The sequence below is a fragment of the Eschrichtius robustus genome, chromosome 15 (genome assembly GCF_028021215.1).
Source record: "Eschrichtius robustus isolate mEscRob2 chromosome 15, mEscRob2.pri, whole genome shotgun sequence".
Lineage (NCBI taxonomy): Eukaryota > Metazoa > Chordata > Mammalia > Artiodactyla > Eschrichtiidae > Eschrichtius > Eschrichtius robustus.
In genome coordinates this window covers 47,985,087-48,008,276 of record NC_090838.1, presented here as the reverse complement: position 1 = coordinate 48,008,276, position 23,190 = coordinate 47,985,087, and the positions used below count along the sequence as shown (strand labels likewise).

The window sequence follows — 23,190 nt, the reverse complement described above, 5'->3', positions numbered from 1 at the left end:
CCATTTCGAAAATGCTTTTCAGATCGCTAGTGCCTGATTTACACTAAAGTAACAGCTTCTTTAGCATGCTGTTTGTACTAAACAGTATCCAAATGCTGTCGCAGAGAGCAAGCCAGCTGATAAACCAGCAGCCCAGACACAGGGCAGTGCCCAACCAGTATGTGCTTGAGAGAAGCAAACTCACTTCATCTAAGTTACAGCAAAATATAACAAGGGAGCTAAACCGACTGCTAAAACAATCATCCTCAAGTCAAGTAAATATTCTAAAGTTCTCATCTACTTCTTTGCTTTCTGCATGCCAAGGAAAGTGTGGTCCCCTTCCCAAGAGCGCATCATCAGGCTGTTGATAAGTCATTCTGAAACCAAAACAATTTTAGAAAAGTCGTTGAAACCCATGTGGCAAAAGCAGGACTGAAGCACTCTGCTTACTTTATGGCTCAGAAAGGTTTGACCAAGGCTACATGTTAGGAATTATAGATAATTTGGAGGACAGTGTTTTACACTTTGGAACTGATGAAACTTCAAGGAACTGTCTCAGCTTTTAAGATGATTTTTATTGCCTGCCGTTTCTTCTCAGAGAGGTAAATATTTACACTGCTTATTATTAATTTTACTTATTGGAAAGCTCATTACTGGTAAAGAAAAATAAGTGATAAATTTCAGCCAAATCTTTTTTTAAGTCATTGCTGAAGCTGAAGTATAAGCAAAAAATAAAATATCTTCATGAATAAGACCATATATCTATTTTCTAATACTCTATAAAGAAGCATTAAAGCATTAACTAGAGTTTGAAGATTTAATTTCTATTTAATGGTGAACAGAGTAGGTTTTTGTTTATTTGAAAACTTTCAGTAAGTTGCACAACGTACTTCAGTTGCAAAAAGAAAGAAAAATATGGTATCTTTCCTTATTTTGGCCAACTATTAACTTCCTATATTTGAAGACATCCATGCTACAAACATTGCACAGAAAATACCTGTAACAGTATTTTACACATATGGATATACATGCACATCAGACTTCAACTTCGATGCAGATAGATATGAATCACATTACTCAAAACAAAATGATAAAACTAAAGATTCAATTCAACCATAAGTATTCAAACCCACTATTAGTTTAAAAAAATTAAAATCATACTTTAAAACTTAAGATTAAAAAAAAAAAATTACACCATAAGGGCTCAAAAAATAAAGTATCTATGGTTAAAACGAGACCGTGAGGATTACCAGACTATAGCGAACAAGCCACAACACAACTGAAGTACTGGATAAATGGCTGTACACAGTTGGTTACCTTAAGAGAGTGTACCACGGGTTCAGGCTGCTGAGAAGGTGTGGTATGTCCACTGAAGCTAGCTGGAGAGTTGGGGGAACTGTTATTCCCATCAGCCCCTGATGACAACCTAAAAGAACCCTTAGTAGAAAATCAACAACTTTGTTATTAAAACAAAGGTCGTTTATAACTGCAGAGATGTCATTCAATATTCAATTTCACTGCCAAACAAGAATTAGCCATTTTGTTAATTTTTTCTAGCCTGTCCAAAGATGCTATCAACCTGTTAATTGGAAAACACTTGCTGCTTGACCAGCAAAAAAAAAAAAAAAAAATGTAACCAAGAGCCATCTCTATGCATTTCCAGATGTCACTTCTGATTTACCGAAGAGAGCAGTGCCCCCTAAGGAATGCCCATTAAGAACATTTCAAGAATGATTTTTGAAACTTAAAGATACTCAAGAGTAGGGAATTTGTGAGTTACTCCACAGCTGAGTTAAACATGCTCACTCAGCAAGACAAATGCCATATTCCATATGTCTCAGAAAATGCAGACACATCACCATTTCTCAAATGCATATTGCTGCATTCGAGAAATGGTGTCCCTTATAAAACCCTTCTTTGAGGGAAAGACCTATGGTGGAACATTTCCCAAAGAGATTTAACCATATTCAACAGTTTCTTCAAGAATTCTCTCATTTTATGAACTTTTAAAAACTGAAAAACAAAACAGATCACAAATTACATATTTGTAGTTTAGTGACTCTTCAGCTGAACTGCTGAGAAGTCAGAACCTGGGCATTATTAATTTGACCTGTGAGAGTCACAGTCACCCCATACAGGAACTGAGAAAAAGTAAAAAACGTCACTTTTTCTAGGGGTTCCTTGGGAAAAAGACTAATGGATCAGGAAAGAAAAAGAACAGCAGTGATCTATCCTCCTAACAAAAACAGTCTAATGGGAATTGCCCAAACCTGTTTTTAGGGCCTGAGAAATTTTAATTTCTGCCCATCAACAAATCTACAGATTTTTTTTCATACTTCATAGATTAATAACTGTTCCCTTTAACTTGATCCTATGAATCTAACCCCCCGAGAAGGAGCCACGGAAGGTGCATCATGTGTGAAATCATGAAAGGAAGAAACAACAGTGATCTGGGACGTTAATTTTCCAGCACCTACAGGAGAGCTTCTATGTTGTGCATTTTAGGGACGGGAGGGAGAAGCTGAGCACAGGTTATAGGTATGGGTTTTACACAAACAACACTATTTGTAGAGAAATTAACTCTTCCCTTTGACTTTTACAAAGGTGATTATTTATATGCAACTTGGAAAATCTCTCTTCCCTTGTCACTGTCCTTTCTTCCTATGTCCTTGAAGGCTATCCTTGCGACCTCACAAGCCAACTAAGGCCATGTTCTTTTCCTAATGCAATCAGGTCAGGTCCTGCCCCCGCCCTCACTAGCCAACAGGGAGAGGAAGGCATGGAATCTGACATTTAGTTGACCTCTCCAGCTTCTGTCTGCCGTTGCAACTAATGATGAAATTAACAGCAGGTGATGAACAGAACATACAATTATTATAGCCCCAACCCCCCTCTGGGAAAAAATGTTTATGATATTTGTTTTGCTGTATTTGTAATTTGGATCGAATCAGACATAATAGCACCCAAAACAAATAATAGAAAGGAAACTATTTGAAGTTTAAAGATGGTTAATAATAGGCACACACTCCCCCCACCAAATGTGGGCATCCTCTTCCTTTGTAGAGATCAAATATTTCCAAAGCGAAGGAGTTATAAAGGAAGCTCTTCTTCCCTGAAAAGCTCTGATCCTCTACTAGTCTCTTTCCTTACTGTTATCACCCTTATGAACTCTTTGCAAAAGGCTTCTGAGGTTATACAGAGTTCACATCAACCCTCTCATTTAGACTCCACCACTGCAGTGCTGTTTCCTCTGAGTGGTAATCTCACTTGGCAGGCAACAATCCTTCCCCACTCTGGGATACACTCCCTTCCAGTTCTTCCTTTCAAATCCTTTTCTGCCCAGCCCTTCTGTTTCAAAGGTTCCCTTCCCAGACCTGGCAAAATGGTAGGCACGTCAAATTCTAGCTTGCTATTCCTTGGGCACGGGACCTCTATCTTTCAGGGTATTTTGGTTTAAGAGAATTTCTGAAATCAATGATAAGCAGCTTCCCTAAACCAAATCCTCTGGGCAATTAAGCATTGTTTAAACTTAAGGAGAGTCCTATTTAGAAAAACATACTCTTTTATTAAAGAAGTTTCATCATCATCATCATCATCATGAAAGCTACAATGGAAACTACCCAGTGGAGAAAAACTTATCATTCAGGGATTAAAGTTCTACTTCAAACTTGCTTTGCGAGCCATGGACTGGTAATTACTAGAAAGGTCAAGGTTTATATTGTATGTAGTTTTTGTGAAGCCGCAAAGGTTACTGAATGCTGGTTAAGTTGTACACTAACAGGTGCTAAAGAGTTTTCTAGATTATAACAGAAACAAGCACCTCATTCTATCACATCTTATTTAGTTACTGTGAAATAAAAGGTTAGATTTCTATGTGCTTATTAGTAGAATCAGACCAATACCTGGAGTTTTCTCTGGGCTCCATCAATACATATTCTCCATCGAATAATACATTTTTCACTGAAGTATTTTTTAAAATATGCTACTGGGTGAAATACTAGCACAACAAATAATTTTAAACAGTCCCTTGGAGTTTATTTCAATAAGATTTAGCCTGTTTATTTAAATTGTATCTTGGCTGGCTCAGGAGACAGGGAATTTAAAAAGAAAAAAAATCTTACTAAAATTGGAAATGTGACTCCCAGCTTCGGGGTTGCTTATTTTCAGGCTACACATGATCACACAGTGCATGCACCACCTCTTGGGTCAGCAGTCAATTTGAAAGGGCAAGGAATAATTTTCTGGGCTGGTCGTGAGACATCTGATGGTGTCTAACAATTCATTTCCATGGCCACTGACCTTTAAACTCCTTTTCAAAAAAGGTGCAGGTACTTTCCTCCTCCTCCAGTGTTTGGGGTTATTCAACTTTCACCCCCAGGTTCAGGGAAAAAAAAAAAAACACTGAAAGCGACCGTTTAGGAGGTGAAATAGACTCTACTCCCGCCTTCCCTCCCCTGATTTGGACACACAGTGACTTTATTTCATGTGTACAGACTTATTCTCTCCCCCCCCCCCGCAGTACGACTTTTCCTCTAGCAACAGAAGCCATCTGGTTATGCACAAGCAAATCAGCAGCTGACTCATCTTCACTCACCGGGAGAGTGGGCAGGCATCGTCCTATTCCTCGGCACCCTTGCCACCACTGCAAGACCCGCCGGGCTCTGGGCCCCCAGCCTTTCTCCATATTTGAGCTGTTTCTAGTTGGAGGTTGCCTTCTATTCTGGGTGGCCTTATATTTGGAACAATATAGTACAATCACTCAGAAAAATACTGTTTCCCAAGTCTCAAGAAAGCAGATAGAACAAGAAGCTTAATGAAATGAACCACAATGACCACAATGGCAAGCTGTAACATGCACCTCTAACTAGGGAAAAAATTAAAATAAAAACTCACTGAAGTCCTGTATATGAGAGCTAATACTGATTTTTTTTTTTTTTTTTACAAGTTTTGGGCAAAGGTATAACTAATTCTCAAGCTATCAAAGAGACAGATGATGCCAAAATTCCAGATAAAAAAAAAAAAAGGAAGCTATTTATACAACTTAATTTTGTTGGTTTTATTTGTGAGAAACAGAATTAACATAAATCTTACAAGTATTTAAAACTGCAACTTAGAAATTATTTAAATGCAGTTGGGAGCACTCTGACCTTATGTTAAGAAACACAAGTTGGGTAGATATATTCAGCACTCGGAAAAACTGACACTGCATCAAATTCTCAGCAAAATTTCTGCACACTGAAGAGTATATAATGAACCAAGAGATCACCATTGCATTAAAATAACTTTTAAATGGGACATATACACAACTATCAACATTTCTGTTAATTGGTTAATTCCCAAATTTCTGTACTGGTTGGAACTAGAGACATCACAACTGACATAAAAAGAAAATACAAAATTTTTTTTCCCCTGAATTTCAGGTTTTTTCCATGACCAAACTGTGTAATTTTATTAAAATGATCAGAAGCAAAATGAACTAATTTGAACATAATTTCTTTTCCCTGCCAACTTTCACTAAGACCTGTATCTAAGAATGCTATATCCTAAGGAATAAGAAAAATTTTTTAAATATAGAAAATTCACAAATACAGTCCAAAAATTCCAGTGTCCAAATGTTTAAGTTAATTTTAGGAGATTGAAAATGAGAATATAATTTTTTAGTTCTCATTAATCTATTATCCTAGAAGTATGTGCTTTACTGTGAATAGCACTGGTCTAATTTTGACTTTTCTCTAACTTTTGGAGGCTGAACCATAAAGGAAATGTACCATCATCTTAAGCGAAGTAAAAAAGGGGAGCAATCTTGACCAGCAGTTGGTACTCACAAAACTTTTTCCTGACTCTACAAAATCAATACCAGTTACCTATTAAATAAGTAAGTCACACATATTCCTCACATATAACAGAGAAAATTACATATTTACACTTGGACCATAATGATCATTTCATCAAAGCAACACTGATTTAAACTTTGCTCTTTTAGTAATCATTTCATATGTCAGTGTCTAATTTATTTCCATCATCAAAAGAGTTATATCCAATAATTTATAATATGGTTGATGGCTTAAAATTCACCTCCCATCCCAATCTGCATAGTTCTGTTTCTGAGATGATCATTAACAACTAATGCAGAGTTTTTACAAGTGAGTTCTATCTTCTAGATTTGGTTCTCTCCAAGTCTTACGCATCTCTCAGATCTCATGTTTTTTGGATTCAACAACCAAGTAAAACATAAAAACTTCTTTCATTCTTCCTTAGTGTGTAGCGAGATTAAATCCCAATGCCTCTCCACTGTAACAAAGCTTATTATCATAACCATGAAATCTAAGGTAACATCTATAACCATTTAGAGCCCTGCTGAAAAGAGCAGTCATTTATTTTCCCACTTTCAGAAAGTTGATACAACATGCAATAGCTACGCCTTTCAGTATCTTGTAACAGGTTCTTTTTAAACGTATTAAATATAGATTATACAGTATTATTAATCTCATAAGAGGGGGTGATATATGGGCCAGATTTTTTATGGAAGAATAAACTACTTGATGATATCATTTTAAAGGAATAGGTCCTCTTTTAGAATCAGGATTATTGACTTTCTACTCACGTCAGCAATTTTCTTGTTTTAATTCAGGTCAAGGAAAAATGTGTCCTGACCAGCCATCATTTTTGACCTTCAAGTAAAATATATCTGAATAATACTTATATACTAATGAAGGCTTAGCTCTCTGCTAGCTCTACCATTGTCAATCATGACATTTTTTGAAGACAGCTTCATAAAACATAAGCCTTCAATAACTCAGTGGTTGGAGTTATTTCTGGCAACTTCAGAGCCTGAAGTGGGGAAACCCAGATTCCAGCCATCAGTTGGGAGAACAGTTCCCAACAACCTTAAGAAAGTCACTTCCTATTTTCTGAGGAATTCTATTTTGCTTTGTTTTCTGGAGTTTTCCAAAAATCCAGAATCATTTAAAAAAAAAAAAGAAGCATGTGTGAATGACCCTACTACTCCAGTAGAAATCTGTGTACTCATCAGCTACTTTATATACAGTTACTTAGAGTAATCTGCAAATTATCTAGTATTCTGCAAATTATTTTACTTTGCTATATAGCAAAGTAATGCTCTGCATCAAGACTGTGGGAGGTGACTTACAGATCACTGTGTGCTAAGTACTCATTATAGAAATCACAAATTCTAATACTCTAAGCAAACACCATAGATAAGGAAATAAAAGCACACCTCAACATAACATAGGCCATATATGATAAGCCCACAGCTAACATCATACCCAATGGTTGAAAGCTAAAAGCACTTCCCCTAAGCCGAGAAACAAGACAAGGATGTCCTCTCTTGCCAGTTTTATTCAACATGGTGTTGGAAGTCCCAGTCATAGCAATCAGACAAGAAACAAAAGGAATACAAGTTGGAAAGGAAGAAGTAAAAGTGACACTGTTTGCAGATGACATGATACATACAGAGAAAATCCTAAACACACCACCAAAAAACTACTAAAGCTCATCAGTAAATTCAGGAGAGTTGCAGGATACAAGATTAATACACAGAAATCTGTTGCTTTTCTATACACTGATAATGAACTATCAGAGAGAGAAAGCAAGAAAACAATCCCATTTAAAATTGCATCAAAAAGAATAAAATACCCAGGAATAAACTTAACCAAGGAGGTGAAAGACCTATGCTCTGAAAAGTATAAAACTCTGATGAAGTAAATTGAAGATGATACAAATAAATGGAGAGATATCCTGTGTTCATGGACTGGAAAAAATAATACTGTTAAAATGTCCACGCTACCCAAAGCAATCTACAGTCAATGCAGTCCCTATCAAAATACCTGTGACATTTTTCACAGAACTAGAACAAATAACCCTAAAATTTATATGGAATCACAAATGACCCCGAATAGCCAAAGCAATCTTGACAAAAAAGAACAAAGCTGGAGGTATCATGCGCCTTGAATTCAGACTATACTACAAAGCCACGATAATCAAAACAGTATGGTACTGGCACAAAAAAAGACACGTAGATCAATGGAACAGTACAGAGAGCCCAGAAGTAAACCCATGCACTTACGGTCAATCAAGCTATGACAAAGGAGTTAACAGTACACAATGGGAAAAAGACAGTCTCTTCAATACGTGGTGCTGGGAAAACTGAACAGCTACATGTGAAATAATCAAATTAGAACATTCCTTCACACCATATACAAAAATAAACTCAAAATGGATTGAAAGCCTAAATGTAAGACCAAAAACCATAAAACTAGATGAAAACATAGGCAGAACACTCTTTGACATGAATTGTAGCAATACTTTTTTGGATCTGTCTCCTAAGGCAAAGGAAACAAAAGCAAACAAACAAATGTGACCTAATAAACTTAAAAGCTTTTGCACAACAAAGGAAACCACTGACAAAAACGAAAAGACAACGTACTTAATGGGAAAAAATACTTGCAAATGATATGACCAATAAGGGGTTAATATTCAAAATATATAAAACAGCTCATAAAACTCAATATAAAAAAAAAACCTGATTAAAAAATAGAACACCTGAATAGATATTTTTCCAAAGAAGACATACCGGTGGCTAACAAGCACATGAAAAGATGCTCAACACCACTAATCATCAGAGAAATGCAAATCAAAACCACAAAGAGGTCAACACCCTCACACCTGTTAGAATGGCTATCATCAAAAAGACCACAAATAACAAACGTTGGCAAGAATGTGGAGAAAAGGGAACCACTGTACACTGTTGGTGGGAATGTAAATTGATGCAGCCACTATGGACAATGGTATGGAGGTTCTTCAAAAAACTAAAAACCGAACTACCATACGATCCAGGAATTCCACTACTGAGTATATATCTGAAGAAAACAAAAACACAAATTCAGACAGATACACACGCCCCAGTGTTCACAGCAGCATTATTTACAACAGCCAAGATACGGAAGCAGCCTAAGTGTCAACTGATAGATGAATGGATGAAAAAGATGTGGTGTATACACACACACACACACACACACACACACACACACAATGTAGTACTACTCAGCCATAAAAAAGAATTAAATTTTTACATTTGCAACAACATGGATCGGCTGGAGGGTATTATGCTTAGTGAAATAAGTCAGAAAGAGAAAGAAAAATACTGTATGTTGCCATTTATATGAGAAATCTAAAAAATAAAACAAAGGAATGAATATAACAAAACAGAAACAGACTCATGGATCTAGAGAACCAACAAGGGGTTACCAGGGAGAAGAGGGAAGTGGGGAGGGGCAAGACAGGGGTAGGGAGTTAAGAGGTACAAAGTACTAGGTATAAAATAAATAAGCTAAAAGAATATATTGTACAGCATAGGGAATATAGTCAATAATTTATAATAACTTTAAGTGGAGTATAATATATAAAAGTTTTGAATCACTATGTTCTACACCTGAAACTAATATTGTTAATCAACTAAACTTCAATTTAAAAAAACCAAAAAATTAAAAATAATTTTTAGTATTAGAATTATTATATAATGTAAAAATGAGATGAAATAAAATAAATCATGAATTCTAATACTATAAGCAAACACCCTATATGAGGAAACAAAAACATCCCTTCAAATCACTGACGAAGATAAAACATATTGGTACTACTATTCCTCTTTAATGACATGATATCTGGAAGATCTTTTTCCATGAAAATTGAGATTTGGAATACTTTCTAGTATTGTCCTTAAAATAACTGACTTCTCCTTCAAAATTAAGGAAAAAATATGAAGCCATTCAAATTTTTAAAAGATCATCTAAACGAAAAGAGAATACTTATATTACTTACGGTCTCACCGAGGAAAATTATAATTCACAATGTGAGTTTTAAGAGAACTAGCAAGATGAAGCTATTGTGATTATCTTCTTGCTACTTTATGGTTATATTTTATTTATTACTCTTTTAGTAAAATTATTTTAATTGACACTCTGGAAGCTTCCATTCTTTTGCCTTATAGAAATACATTTTAAAAACATCTTTAACAAGAATAAAAGAATACTATGTTTTTATATTTTATTATATAAAATACAGGCTTCCCACTTAGATATAAATCAGATGTAATGCATTTGTAACAAACATTAGAGCTCAGCCCCTCATCTATTATAGGAAGCCAACTATGAAAGCCTGAAGATTGATCGACTAAAGTGGTTTCCTGCTAGTTAAAGATGTTTAATATTTTATAAGTCCTGAAGCTAGGTCAAACTATCAAACAGTGCATCATACCTCATGAGAACGCATACCTAGTTTAGGAGGGAGGATGAATTCTCTCTTTCCCTATTATATGGCAAGAGCAGATGCTTTGCTTAATCTCATCAGGAAAATAATATTTTGTTCAGTTTGATCAGTCTTCATTCTGAAATGTTGCAATACTGCACCAGCACACAAATAAATGCTCAGATCAGAAGAGATTTTAAAGGTCACCTTGACAAATCTTTTCCAAAAGATTCCTGTCAATGGGCTTAGAAATGCTAAGAGACCCTCTGCTTTGCTCTAATAGATAACAGTTGACTGTATTCAGGGAAAAGTACTTTTTAATTTAAATTAACTAAAGAATCTATTCAATACTAATTTAAAATATTAGATAATTTCCTGGATTTACAGATATTCATTTATTCACGTAACAAAATATTTACTAAGCCCGTACCAAAGATAATATTCCATACGATGCCAAGTAGGTCTCTATTCCAGTAAATTTTTGTTGAAAGAAAAGCACAGTGAGCTCAGATCATTGACTATAGGGTCATAATGCCTAGGTTCAGATTCTTTTTTTTTTTGATGTGGACCATTTTTAAAGTCTTTATTGAATTTGTTACAGTATTGCTTCTGTTTTATGTTTTTTTTTTTTGGTCGCAGGCATGTGGGATCTTAGCTCCGATGAGGGATGGAACCAGCACCTCCCTGCATAGGAAGGCGAAGTCTTAACCACTGGACCGCCAGGGAAGTCCCTAGGTTCAGATTCTGGATCTGACACTTAGCAGCTGCATGACCTCTCTGTGCCCCAGTGTCCTCGTCTATAAAATGTGTATAAATCATGGTACAATGGTACCTCAGTCTATGGGTTTGGTTACTTACATGAAAAGAGCTTTTCCAGCAGTGCCCGGCCCACGTTAAGTGCTAAATATTTGCTGTCATTACCACGAATGGTTTTGCTTTGCTTGTCAACACATTTATAACTTGTTTGTCAATCTACTTTCACGCGTTTATTATTTAGAGCCGTTCTCAACCTGAAGTGATTTGGCCCCCAGCAGGGGTATTTGACAAACATGCCTTGCAGACATTTTTAGTTGTCAAAACTGGGCAGTTTCTATGGGAATCTTGTTGGTAGAGGACAAGGATGCTTCTGAATGTCTGACAATGTACAGGATAGCCCCCTACAGTTATCCAGCCCCAAATGTCAATAGTGCTCAAGTTGAGAAATCCTGAGTTGGAGAAAGAAGTGAGCCGGGAAACTGCAAAACAAAATTTCTGGTGATAGCTCCATAGCAGGTTTCGCGTATGAAGGCAAGTCGCCCACAAGATTTGGAGCTTGTGATGATTTTAAAGGAAACTCTCTGGGCTTCAGCCCTCAAGTGGTCTAAGTATAAAGACATCTTTATTTCCACCCCCAAAAAGGAAATTACTCTTTCTAACAAAAGGAATAGAATTAAAAATACCTGATACATCCTACTGCAGCAACACTAGCAGAAACAGAATACTGAATGGGCAGGCTCAGGGCAGCATTCCAAAGAACAAAGAGCTCTTAGAGTGGAGAGAGACAGCATGCTGTAGCGCCATGAAAATGGAGACACCAATCCCACAGAGAATAAAACTGGCAGAAGATGCTCTGTGGACATTATGGAAGAAACTGAAACTTCCTTAGCAATACAACAGGTAAAGATCCTGCACTTTAAGTAGTCACACTAGGAAAGAATTAAATTGCCATCAAATAGAAATGAGGGCCCTGACACATGAAACAACATCCCAGTGAAGATGAGAGCATCCTGTGATACGCAGAGGGGAATCAGAGAGAGAGAACACTGGACCAGGACAGGGACCATTCTCTCCTTCATGCGTAGCTAAGGGTTGTGGTCTATTTACATGCGTCTCCTCAGTAGAAAGAAGACTCCTTGAGGGTGTGTCTTAGTAATAACAGCTCTCAATTACTAAGCCCCTACTGCATGTTAGGTCTCTCCTAAGTGCTGTCAGTTAAAAGATTATTAAGACTAGCTAGCTCCTACTATTTATCTATTAAGACATGAACTGTTGGCCTGGCGCTTGTTCTCAATAATTTATACTCCGTAGTGATTGTTTTCTTTTTGGTTGGGGGCCCTGAAGGTCTTCTTCTGTCCCATGTACTCACTACTTAGCTCCTGGGCTGCAAGGAGATCCCGTAGATCCTGGGGAGGATCAGGACAGTTTAGAATGGCTGAGGGGCTTGGGGAGGTCAGAATAGAAGCATGTTAATATTAATAACTGATGCAGAAGAACTGGTACACACCAGCTAAACATCACCTCTGGGCCCTTTTGACTTTGTCCACTCCAGACCCAGAACTGTGGCCACAACACTTACTTAAAGCCTGCAGCTATAATAACCCAAAGATTTTGAGACTTGAGATTTGATAAAGTTGCCTGAAGAACTTGTTGAGAATTGCTAACAACTCACTTTGGAATACTATGTGAGTCATGGTATTGATATAAACAAAATACACTAGGGTTCCAGCTAAATACAGTTACCAAGAGAATAGTCTATTTCCTGTTCTTTCTTCTCTTGGGTTTGGGGTTCCAGCGATACTTTTCTGGATCCCATGCTTTACTTGTCCCACACTGGTGTGACCCAGGATGTCATTCTCTTGATTCTGGTTCCTTATTCATTCATATTCTTTCTCTTATTCTGGAATAGGTATTGAAAAAGCTTGCTTCCATCCTGGCTCTGATGAACAAATCATGATCATGTGGACTGTACTTTCATGGTTTGACAGAGGGTGTAATTACCCTGACCACTCACTGTAAGGTGAGCTGATAAGACACTTGTTCATAGCCCTATCCTGTTTTACAGTAATATTTCATGTATCTTGGAGCTCCCTGAGGTCACCACACTTGACTTTTATTATCTCTGTAATCACAATGACTAGCACCCTATCTACATGTAGTAGTTGCTCAATAAACTTAATATATTAATGGATGATCAAAATCTATGTGTGAGACTGTGGCTTTTCCTCTGTCGTCTCTGAAATAGTTGTGTAAATGCTTTACTTGTGTGCCTATGTACCTGGTAATTAGTAGGTACTCAGCTACTTGTTAAGTAACTAAAGCACACTTCTAGAGTGCTAAAATGGCCTAAAGTAAGTGAAACTGACATTACTATGATGGCCCATATAGACTTTTTTGGCAAGTCTATAGAATTTAAACACAGACTAAATTCCCACTATTTTTCCTTCTCATTAGCCAGTTATTATTTGAGCAAAATAAATTTATTCTGAAAATCTGGGCTCACTTCCATCTATTTCTAAAGCTGCAGTGAAGCTCTAATATGTAAAAAAAAAAAAAAAAACAAAACAGAAAAACCAAAACAACAGTAACTGAAAAGATCACTAGGAATGGTTAGCAGACCAAAAGTAGAAATAAGACCTTATTACTGAGGCATCCAGAGTATATGCTGATTTCCATCAAAATCATTATGTAATGCCAGACATCAAGTGGTGAATATAAAAAAAGTTATCATCAAGAGGAATATTATTCTCAACTTAATTACGTGTAGGCCAATCAATCTGTAAGTATCCAGGCCTTCCCAGCTAAGGAAGCCAGAAGGTAATATTTTTTCACTCACTCCTCATTTATTATGCCAAATAATGGCTAAGATTGAGGTCTGTGGAGTTGCAGTTGAGGCTGTGAGGAACTTCAATTCAGAGAACCTGAAATATTAAACAGTTGTCACAGTCAGGGAAACAGAAGTTGTTCAGAATGATGTGAGCCTAGGACACAAGGGACAGAGTAGCAAGAACTGAGGCTGACATGAAAGGCAGGAGGTCAGATGATGGAGAACCTTCTATACCATATGAAGGATTTGAAATTTATTCTCTGCTGAGGCATGAGCTACGTGACAAGACCTGATTTGGTTTGATAGATTGCTCTAGGAGTAATGTGGAGAATGATCTGGGTGGGACAAGACTAGGTAGGATAAAGTCCAATTAGGAGATTAACAAAGAAGTTCAAGTAAAAAATGATTACCCATCACCTACACTGGACAATAGCAGAAGGAATAAAAAGGATATTGATGGATTACAGGGCAGGACCTTTTGAGCCTTAATATTTATTTCAGTGGAGGCAGGGAGGCTGAAAGAGGACTCTGGGATGGGTACCAGCTAAATGGTCATGCGATTAACCAGGATAGGAAATGCCAGGGGAAGTAATACATCTCATTCATCAGATTTTAGAATGAAGATCAAAGAGGGAATTAACAATATTAAACACAAAAGCATCTTTCTCACAAATACCCCCAACAAATGGTTTTCTTCTGACATGTAAAATAGGAGTTTGCAAAATACTTAAATTGTAAATGACTTTAACTTCATGCCATAATGAAAATATGTTCTTGGAAAAGAAAATAATTCTGAAATATCTATCACTCCAGGTGAAACTTGAAGATATTTAAATACAGTTTCCAGAAAAAAAAAAAATAAATGAAAGTAATTACGGAGGTTAGCAGGATGCCTTTTTACAAGAATGAGAGAGGGCAAACCCCAGGAAGAAAAGAATTAATATCTTGAAAGGGCCAAAACAGCAAACACCCTGTATCTCTGTAGCCAGAGCAATAACAGACAAAGAATAACAATGAAGGCCTGGTTAAAAAAAAAATAGCTGTTAAACAATAGGTAGGAAATGTGGACAATTAGATTTACGTGCATTCTGCTTCTAAGTAAAGAGTTTATGTGCTTAATTCTTGTCTTTTATTAACCATACACCTCCCTGTGAGAAAGATTGAAATTTCTAGAAAAAAAGAAAGATCATACATCTAAATGAGTTTCCAATCAGGTTGACATTAAATAGTAAAAGTTTATGGCATTCTTGCTGAGAGAAACATATCTGAATACTTTTAGGTCTTGAGCTTATAAAAAAAGGGGCATGAGAGGGGCATGAGAAGGAGTGAGAGTCAGGGCATAGAAACGAAATGCCAGTGCAGATGCAAAAGCAAAAAAGTAATTCTAGCTCTTTTAGCTTTCAGACATGGGCACACTGCAGAAGGATGTTATTATCAAGTCAGATGCACCCGACACCCTATTACTGGAGAAGCATGCAGATTATATAGCATCCGATGGCTCAAAGAAAGATGCTTACATTCTTACTCTCCTCTCTGATAGTATTAATGTTATTGATGTAAATAAAGTTGTGGAATAAGTTCAGAGTCTACAGAAAGAAGATGGTTCTTTCACTGGAGATATCTGGGGTCCCACTAAGCAGCTGGTCTAACTGGAGTTAATGGTCTGCTGGAAGTTCCAGCATGCACTGTGCTAGTTATATCAGCATACAGGAGTACTAGAACAGAGGGGGCCCGTCTAAAAGATAAGGGCTGAATACAGTGCAGGCCGGAGAGACCAGCTGCTTCATGGGATATGAAAATCGACTTTTATATAATAGGGAGAAATCGATACAAGATTCTCTTTTTGTGCGGCGGCAATTTGGCTCTATTGGGGAAGCTGGATGCTATTAATGTGGAAAAGGCAATCGAATTTGTTTTATCATGTATGAACTTTGATGGTGGGTTTGGTTGCAGGCCAGGTTCTGAATCCCATGCTGGGCAGATCTATTGGTGCCCAGGATTCCTGGCTATTACTAGCCAGTTGCATCGAGTAAATTCTGATTTACTTGGCTGGTGGCTTTGTGAACGCCAGCTTGCGTCAGGTGGATTCAATGGAAGGCCAGAGAAGTTACCAGATGTATGCTATTCTTGGTGGGTGTTGGCCTCCCTAAAGATAATTGGAAGGCTTCACTGGATTGACAGAGAGAAACTGCGCAGTTTCATCTTAGCATGTCAAGATGAAGAAACGGGAGGATTTGCGGACAGGCCAGGAGATATGGTAGATCCTTTTCATACTGTATTTGGAATTGCTGGATTGTCACTTTTGGGAGAAGAACAGATTAAACCTGTTAGCCCTGTTTTTTGCATGCCTGAAGAAGTACTTCGGAGAGTGAATGTTCAGCCTGAACTAGTGAGCTAGATTAGATCCCTTGATGCAAAAGTTGCTTAGTGTAGTTTTACTGTTTTAACATTTCAGTATTTGAAGTGCTTAACAAACTTAATGACTGCCATGTTAATATTCTGTATATGAATTGTGTTGATTTTAATAAATTATATAATTATACATTTAAAAAAAGTAATTCTAATTAACATTGCTTTTGGCTTGCAGAGCAGAGCTGAGCAATGATTGTGTTAAATATCTCAGCACTTCAGAGCCCAGTGGAAGACATGTAGCTAGAGCCCCAGGGACTAAACAGATATTTAGGACAAATCCTTGCTGAGGTTACTGAGAAATATACACTGTGAGGTGGTGTTCACTGGCCTGGCTTTGGCAAAAGGAAGGGTCTACGGTATCTTCAAGGAGTGTTCCAGTCCCCGAAGCTCCCACACAAAATGGGGAGGTCAAGATATGAGACAGGTCAACAGAGAGGCAGGAAGAGTCACCTTCATCCAAAGGCAGCTACCACCCTAGGACACGCATTCGTAACACAAATAACAAGGCTGCCTGTCAAGACTGCAGTTCACCCGTGCCATTTTGTGGTAAGCTCTACCTCAGAGCAATTCACAATGATCTGACTGTTAAAGGTTTACAAAAACAAGAGTGGTCCAAATGAATCTAGGCCCCATAGTCTCTGCACACATGGTAGTAATGAAATCACCAGCAGGGAGAAATGAGATCTCCCATTAGTGACAACACCATTAAAGCACAAAAAGAAACATCATGGGGACATGAGCTCAATTTTCACAAATGGCTCTTACTAGGGGAGGAAGAAAATAAGTGATTTAAAAATACATTTATTTGTGCACTACTTCCTGACATAAATAATTTAGGATGCATTGTACGCCTCTCTCATTCCCTACCTTTAAATCTTGCAGTGTCCCAGGGCACAGTCCACAAACCACTTTTTTTTTCTCAACACTCATTCACAAAAATTTCTAATTCAGTCCCATAGCCATGTATTCTTTCAAATTTTTATATCCAGCCCTGCCCTTTCCCCTGAGTTCCATATGTATACATCTAACTCTGCATCTGACATCTCCTCGTCAATGTCCAACATCTCAACTTTACCATGCCCCCAAAGAACTTGATTCCCCTGCACCCCTTAACCTGTTCCCCCCAATCTTCCCCATCTCAGTAAAAAGCACCACCAATCATACAGTTGCTTAGATCAAAATCCAAGGATCATCCTTCCTTGATTCTTCCCTGAGCTGCCATTCACTGCACAGTCTCTGTAAACAGTTCTTCCTGGGGTTGTCAGTACCCAACCGGTGAAGCCATATGCGGTCTCTTTCCCTTATATTCCACATCTAATCTGTCATAAAGCACTCCCAGCTCTACTTCAATATATAGCGTTGTGAATCCATGCCTCCTCATCATTTCCACCCCTAGTTCAAGCTACCATCAGCCCTCTCAGTCTACCAAAGTAGCTCCCTACTGAGTGTCCTTATGTCCCCTCTCCCTGCCTCTACTATCTTTAGTCTGGTTTCAACCCAATATTCGCAGAGACCTTTGGGAAATGTAAATAGATAATATCATACCCTCACCCAATTCCTCCAATGGTTTTCCATCAACTCAGACCCCAAATCCACACGCTCGACCTTGGTCAACAAAGCCCACAGGGTCTGTTCCCTGCCCGTCTCTGACTTCACATCCTGTTACTCTGTCTCACTCATTCTGTTCCAGCCACTCTAGCCTTCTGGCTCCTGTTTCCTCAAACACGCCTATCTCATTCCTGCCTAAGGCTTTTGTCTTTGCTGTTCTCACTTCTTGCAATACTCGATTCTAGCCATAATCTTTTCCTTCCTTCGGGTCTCTTTAGATTTCACGTCCTCAGAGAGGCTTTTTCTAACTCCATGTAAAATACCCCCTTACTCCAGTCACTGCCCAATTCTGTTCCCTGCTTTTGTTTACAGTGATTATCACTTCCCAATAATACGTATTTATGGTTTTAAAAGAATAATCCACCTACTAAGATGTAAGCTGCATGAATTTCTTATTCAGGGCTGTATCCCCATTGTCTAAAGCAGTATCTCTATATAAGGGATGCTCAAAAAATACTTGGGTAAAATATTGAATGAATGGTCAATACAAGTCATCAGCCTTCCATGACCTAGAGAAATCCCATTCCCTATTTGTTAGGGGTTGTTTTGGTTATATTAAGAAAAGCAGAGAAAGCCCACTAGTCACTCATCATTGAATGAATATCCCTGTACTAATTGAACAATAAATGTCAACATCTCTCATTCCAAAAAGTGAGGTTACTGCTTTTGTCTAGCCTCTATGAGATTCTGGGAATACAAGACAGAATAATTGAGGGGCTTCCCTGGTGGTCCAGTGGTAAAGAATCCACCTTACAATGCAGGGGACGTGGGTTCCATCCCTGGTCAGGAAACTAAGATCCCACATGCCGCGGGGCAACTAAGCCCACGCACCACAACTACTGAGCTCGCACGCCTCAACTAGAGAGCCTGCATGCCACAAACTACAGAGCCCATGTGCTCTGGAGCCTGCACGCCACAACTAGAGAGAGAAAACCCGCAAGCCACAACTAGAGGGAAGTCGGTGCGCCGCAACTAAGACCCGACGCAGCCAAAAAAAAAAGAAAAGAATAACTGAAATATAAAAGTTTCACCTCATCCCTCCATACAAATTTTGACCACAGCTAATGCCACAAACCAAGTCTTCCTAGTTAAAAAATTTTATTTCTCCTTAAGTCTCTCCTGAAGTCTCTGGTTGAAGAACTTAAGAGGAATAAAAGGGCCAAAATTCTGAGATCATTACCTAAATAAAGGACTTGGCTAAAGTTTAAAATGCACAGCTAAATTTTTCTGAAAAGTGACATTATGAAGCTTTAAGAAAGGCAAATCTTAAAAAAATATTTTTAAGTTAAAATTTTTTACAATAGTGCCATCCTGGAAAACAATCAGGTCTACCAGTAGTAATAAGTTTTCCAAGGCTGGCTAGAGCTGGTTTTAGAAAAAAAAAAAAAAAGGAAATAATATTTTGCTATCCCACAACACTGATGACCCAGGGACTAATGAGCTCCATAAGCAACTCACTGCCTGACCCTCAGCAAGTCACTTGTCCTCAGTGCTAAAAGGGAGAGGCCTATCAACTAGCTTCATGTGGTGGCCGTGAAGGGTGACTAAGAAACCTGATTGCAAAGCACTCTGAAAACACTAAACACTATAGAGACAGGCTTGCTGATAGCCAGGTTGCCACCAGTCACCATCTAAGCATTGCGAATGCCCTTGGCTCTTTTTAAGCTCCCTTCTCCCTCTTGGCTCTTCTGATGTCAATCGCTCCTGGTGGCAAAGACAAAAAGACAAGTGAGGATTCTTCTCACTTGCCTAGTCCTCTCACTCACTTCTCACTTCCTGATCCACAGGAAACATGCTGGAGACTTGAACTAGCCTCTGTGTTCCTGTTGTTTCCAAAGCAACTTGCAGAGCCCCTATGAAGGAAGAGACACTGTACAAACAGCCAACTAAAGGCCTTTCTTTTCTTTCCTTTCCTTTCCAGGTACACGCAGACCACAATTAAAACCACATATTTAACAAAGATGATGAGAGAGGAGAAGATTAATATGAAGGACTTGAAAATACAGAATTCACTTAATTCTTATCAGTGATCTCCCTATTTCTTATTCTTTCATGAAATGCCCTCACTTAAGGGAAAAGGGAGATTAATTGATTTCCGACCTCCTCCCAAGCCAGAAATGGCTTTCCTCATTCATTGATAAACACTGATTTAGAATTTTGCTTGTCTGTGAGGGACTATATAGCGATTCACGTTCTTCCCAAGCCACCAGCTGTACGGTATCTGTTTTAAAGACAAGCCTGCCCCATGTTATCTTCCCAGCAATTTCTTGAAGGCATGCAAGAATAGCCAGGACACAAAAGCAATATAATCACTCACTCACTAAAGTATACATTCAGTCACCATACATATGCATTTCAGAAAACTACAAATTTCCTATCTGTTAGCACCACAATTGTCCTTCCTGTATGGGAGGACTTGCCTTTTCAAGTCAAATGCAAGCATGTCGATCCCCAGCAAAATCATTCCAAAGCTAAGTGGTTTGCTAGGAAAGAATACCTTTACCTCTTGCTCAACTACTCCTCTGGTTCAATTGCAGCACTTTCCAAATACCAGCTACTGATTACTCAGGGCAGGTTTGGGGATGATAAGACAAAGGAACTTAAACCAATGAAAAAATAAATAATACTTATTGAGAAAAGTATCTGCATACAATAAATTCTCTATGTACAAATGCAAATTTATGTAACAATATGCGAGACCAATTTTTTAAAAATAATATTAACAGATAGCCCAAGCAATTGACACATAAATATTTTTAGTGTAGGACAAGGGTCAGCAAACTACTGCCAGAGTTAAATCCAGCCTCTTTCTCCTGTGTTATAAACAAAGTTTTATCAGAACACAGCCAAACCCATTCATTTAGATACTCTGCATTTGTTTTCAGCTGTCTTGGTGCTACAGAGACAGATGTGTAGTTGCAACACAACATATGGCTCACAAACTTGAAAATGTTTACTATCTGCCCCGTTACTAAAAAAGCACCAACCCCTGGTTTAGAAGATAACAAGGTCACTGCAGATTGGAATAGTCTGGGAAGTTTCTAGAGAAGGAGGCAAGCAGCTTAAAGAGAAACTACAATTGAACCAGAAGGTAAGTGATAAGTGGACAAATATTTTTTCCTGAGTAATCATTTATCTATAGACTAGAAATGTCCTTAAAATTGATAAAAGGATGAGATCTTCCTATGCTGAGAAGATCATTATTAGAGCGATGAAACTCTCAGTGAACAGCAAAACAGATGGACTAGAACATAAACTGGGTTTCTTGGCTAATTCCCAATTCACACCCCAATGATACCACACCAGAGGTTTGTTGTGGATGGAGGTGGTGGTGATGGTGCTGGTCGTGGTGTTTTCAAAGCTAACTTGCTTCAAGAGAAACATACTTGCCACATGACAAGTTTCAGCAAAATGGGAAGAATGCTAGACTAGTGGTAACAGAAAATCTGGACACAAACCTTGCCTCTGCCCATTAGTGAACACACACTCACCTGCAATAGAGATAATCATAGGGGCCAAGGTCAGAATGGGAACCAGTATCCCAAGATAGACTCAGTGGCAGTCCAATACCCAGGACGTCAGCTGATACTCAGGCTGTGGTTAGTGCTTGTAACCTAAACAAGGCTTCAGAGTAGAATGGGTGATTCAACCATCACATCCTGTGCCCTGAGGCAGACCCAGCTGCAAGGGTCACAGATTTTTCTAAATCATCCATCCTGCTGTGGTCCAAGCTGTTTCTCACAGAAAGAAAGGTCCATTTTAGGTTACAACCTCATCATTTAAAAGAAGAAAGAACATATACAAATAAAAGAATTGGACACTATCCTTTTCATGACCTATAATGGGGTCTCTCCTGGGGCCCTAAAGACTTAAGATTCTGAACAAACGCTTAAAACCAGTAGGATTGATGCCTGCAAACAGAATTACCATAAAGATACATCTAAAATAAAAAGCACAGTTTAATAAGGCAATAAAGTATTAAAAATCAATGTGAGAACGAAATTGAACATTTTCTACTGGTTTAAAGACTAGTTAAAGTCTATTGACTCACAAATTACTCTGGCATCATTTATAGCCCTGAAGCCCTGAGAAACCACCTAGAATTGAGAGATGTCTTATCACATTCTGGTAACTGACTCTGAAGAACCTTGTCAACATCAAGATCCTGAGCAGGGCGCTTATTTTAAGTGAAAAACATTGGAAGGGCGGCTGCCCTTACCTGCTCTCATGCCCATTTTGATCTTGTTCTCAAGTGTCAAAGGCTCAGTATAACTGGTTTCCCTAACCAAGAGAATCCTCTTTAATAAAACGAATGCTGTGAGGCCACATAAGGCACCTTCTTTACAAATGACCATTTAGTAGAGGGTCCAGTCTTAAATGGACCTCTCCAAAGTCCTTTTCAATTGGCAATGAATGTGAGCTGCCATCACTAACTACCTTACCATTTGCGGAACTCATCAACAAACGCATGTGAGTTTTGCCGGTCAAGGAATTGTGCATTAAAATAGGAGTGGGATGAGAACAGGGGCTGAAAAGTGAATGGAATTTGTCCCAAACAATATAACAAATTTCAAAATGCAGTTGCTAAAGTCTCCTCTGTCTAAAACTCTGTCGGAAAGAAAGCATCCAAGTTCTAACTGTAGCTTCTGTTAACTTCTGGCACTCAATACATGCCTGGCATCCAAAAGGATAAAGACCCATCATTCCCACACAATTTATTTGTGATCAAATTTACTGGAGTTGTGATTTATTTCTGAGTGTGTATTTTATGTTTTACTTTTATGATATTTCTGTAGTTAGGGTTATTAAATTTCCTAGCATATGGAAATACTTAAATAAAAAAATTCTCTTTTTGACATTAAGACACCCCGGTCTTGAATGGCAAAAACAGCTGAAATATTTTGACTATTAAAAAGCCTTTCTTAGAGCCAGCTTCTATGTAAGTCCAGGATGGCTCCCATCTGCGCCTGGGTTTATTAGTTATTTGTTATCTGTCAAACATTAGAACTTCTGCTTCACATGTTGTTCTGTTGCAAATGAGAGGCATCTTAGGTCAAGAAAAGACAGTATCAAATTCCTTTATTTGCTATACTACATTTACATCAGATTTACATTTCCTCCATGATCCTTACATTTCTGTATCCAATCTTTTTTCTAATAAACTGCTAAGGGCAATAGCTGTATGAATAAAACTACCAAAATACTAATTAGTCCAAGGGTTTTAAAGCAAGGTTAGCTGTCTCCTTGTGTTTTATTTTTCTCTTTTTAAAAAAAATAAGAATTCAAAAGTTGCTTCTACTCCTCCAAACTATATTACGGAAATTACAATAATCTGTAAGTGG

At 38.0% G+C, this 23,190-nt stretch overlaps 1 protein-coding gene and 1 pseudogene across 3 annotated transcripts in view; one reads left to right on the top strand and one right to left on the bottom strand.

The window, feature by feature from the left end:
* The window catches only part of CCDC85A (coiled-coil domain containing 85A), a 197,408-nt gene that overhangs the window by 7,343 nt on the left and 166,875 nt on the right, over nucleotides 1-23,190 (bottom strand). The window contains exons 4-5 of one of the 3 annotated variants that reach the window (XM_068564308.1): nucleotides 4,574-4,708; nucleotides 1,297-1,416 (exon numbers count right to left, since the gene is read on the bottom strand). The exons of the other annotated variants lie outside the window; for them this stretch is intronic. Of the exons in view, the coding sequence (XP_068420409.1) occupies nucleotides 1,297-1,416; nucleotides 4,574-4,708 (255 nt within the window). The remainder of the gene's footprint in view (nucleotides 1-1,296; nucleotides 1,417-4,573; nucleotides 4,709-23,190) is intronic. 3 annotated transcript variants of the gene reach the window in all.
* LOC137777489 (geranylgeranyl transferase type-2 subunit beta pseudogene) lies at nucleotides 15,692-16,294 on the top strand (annotated as a pseudogene).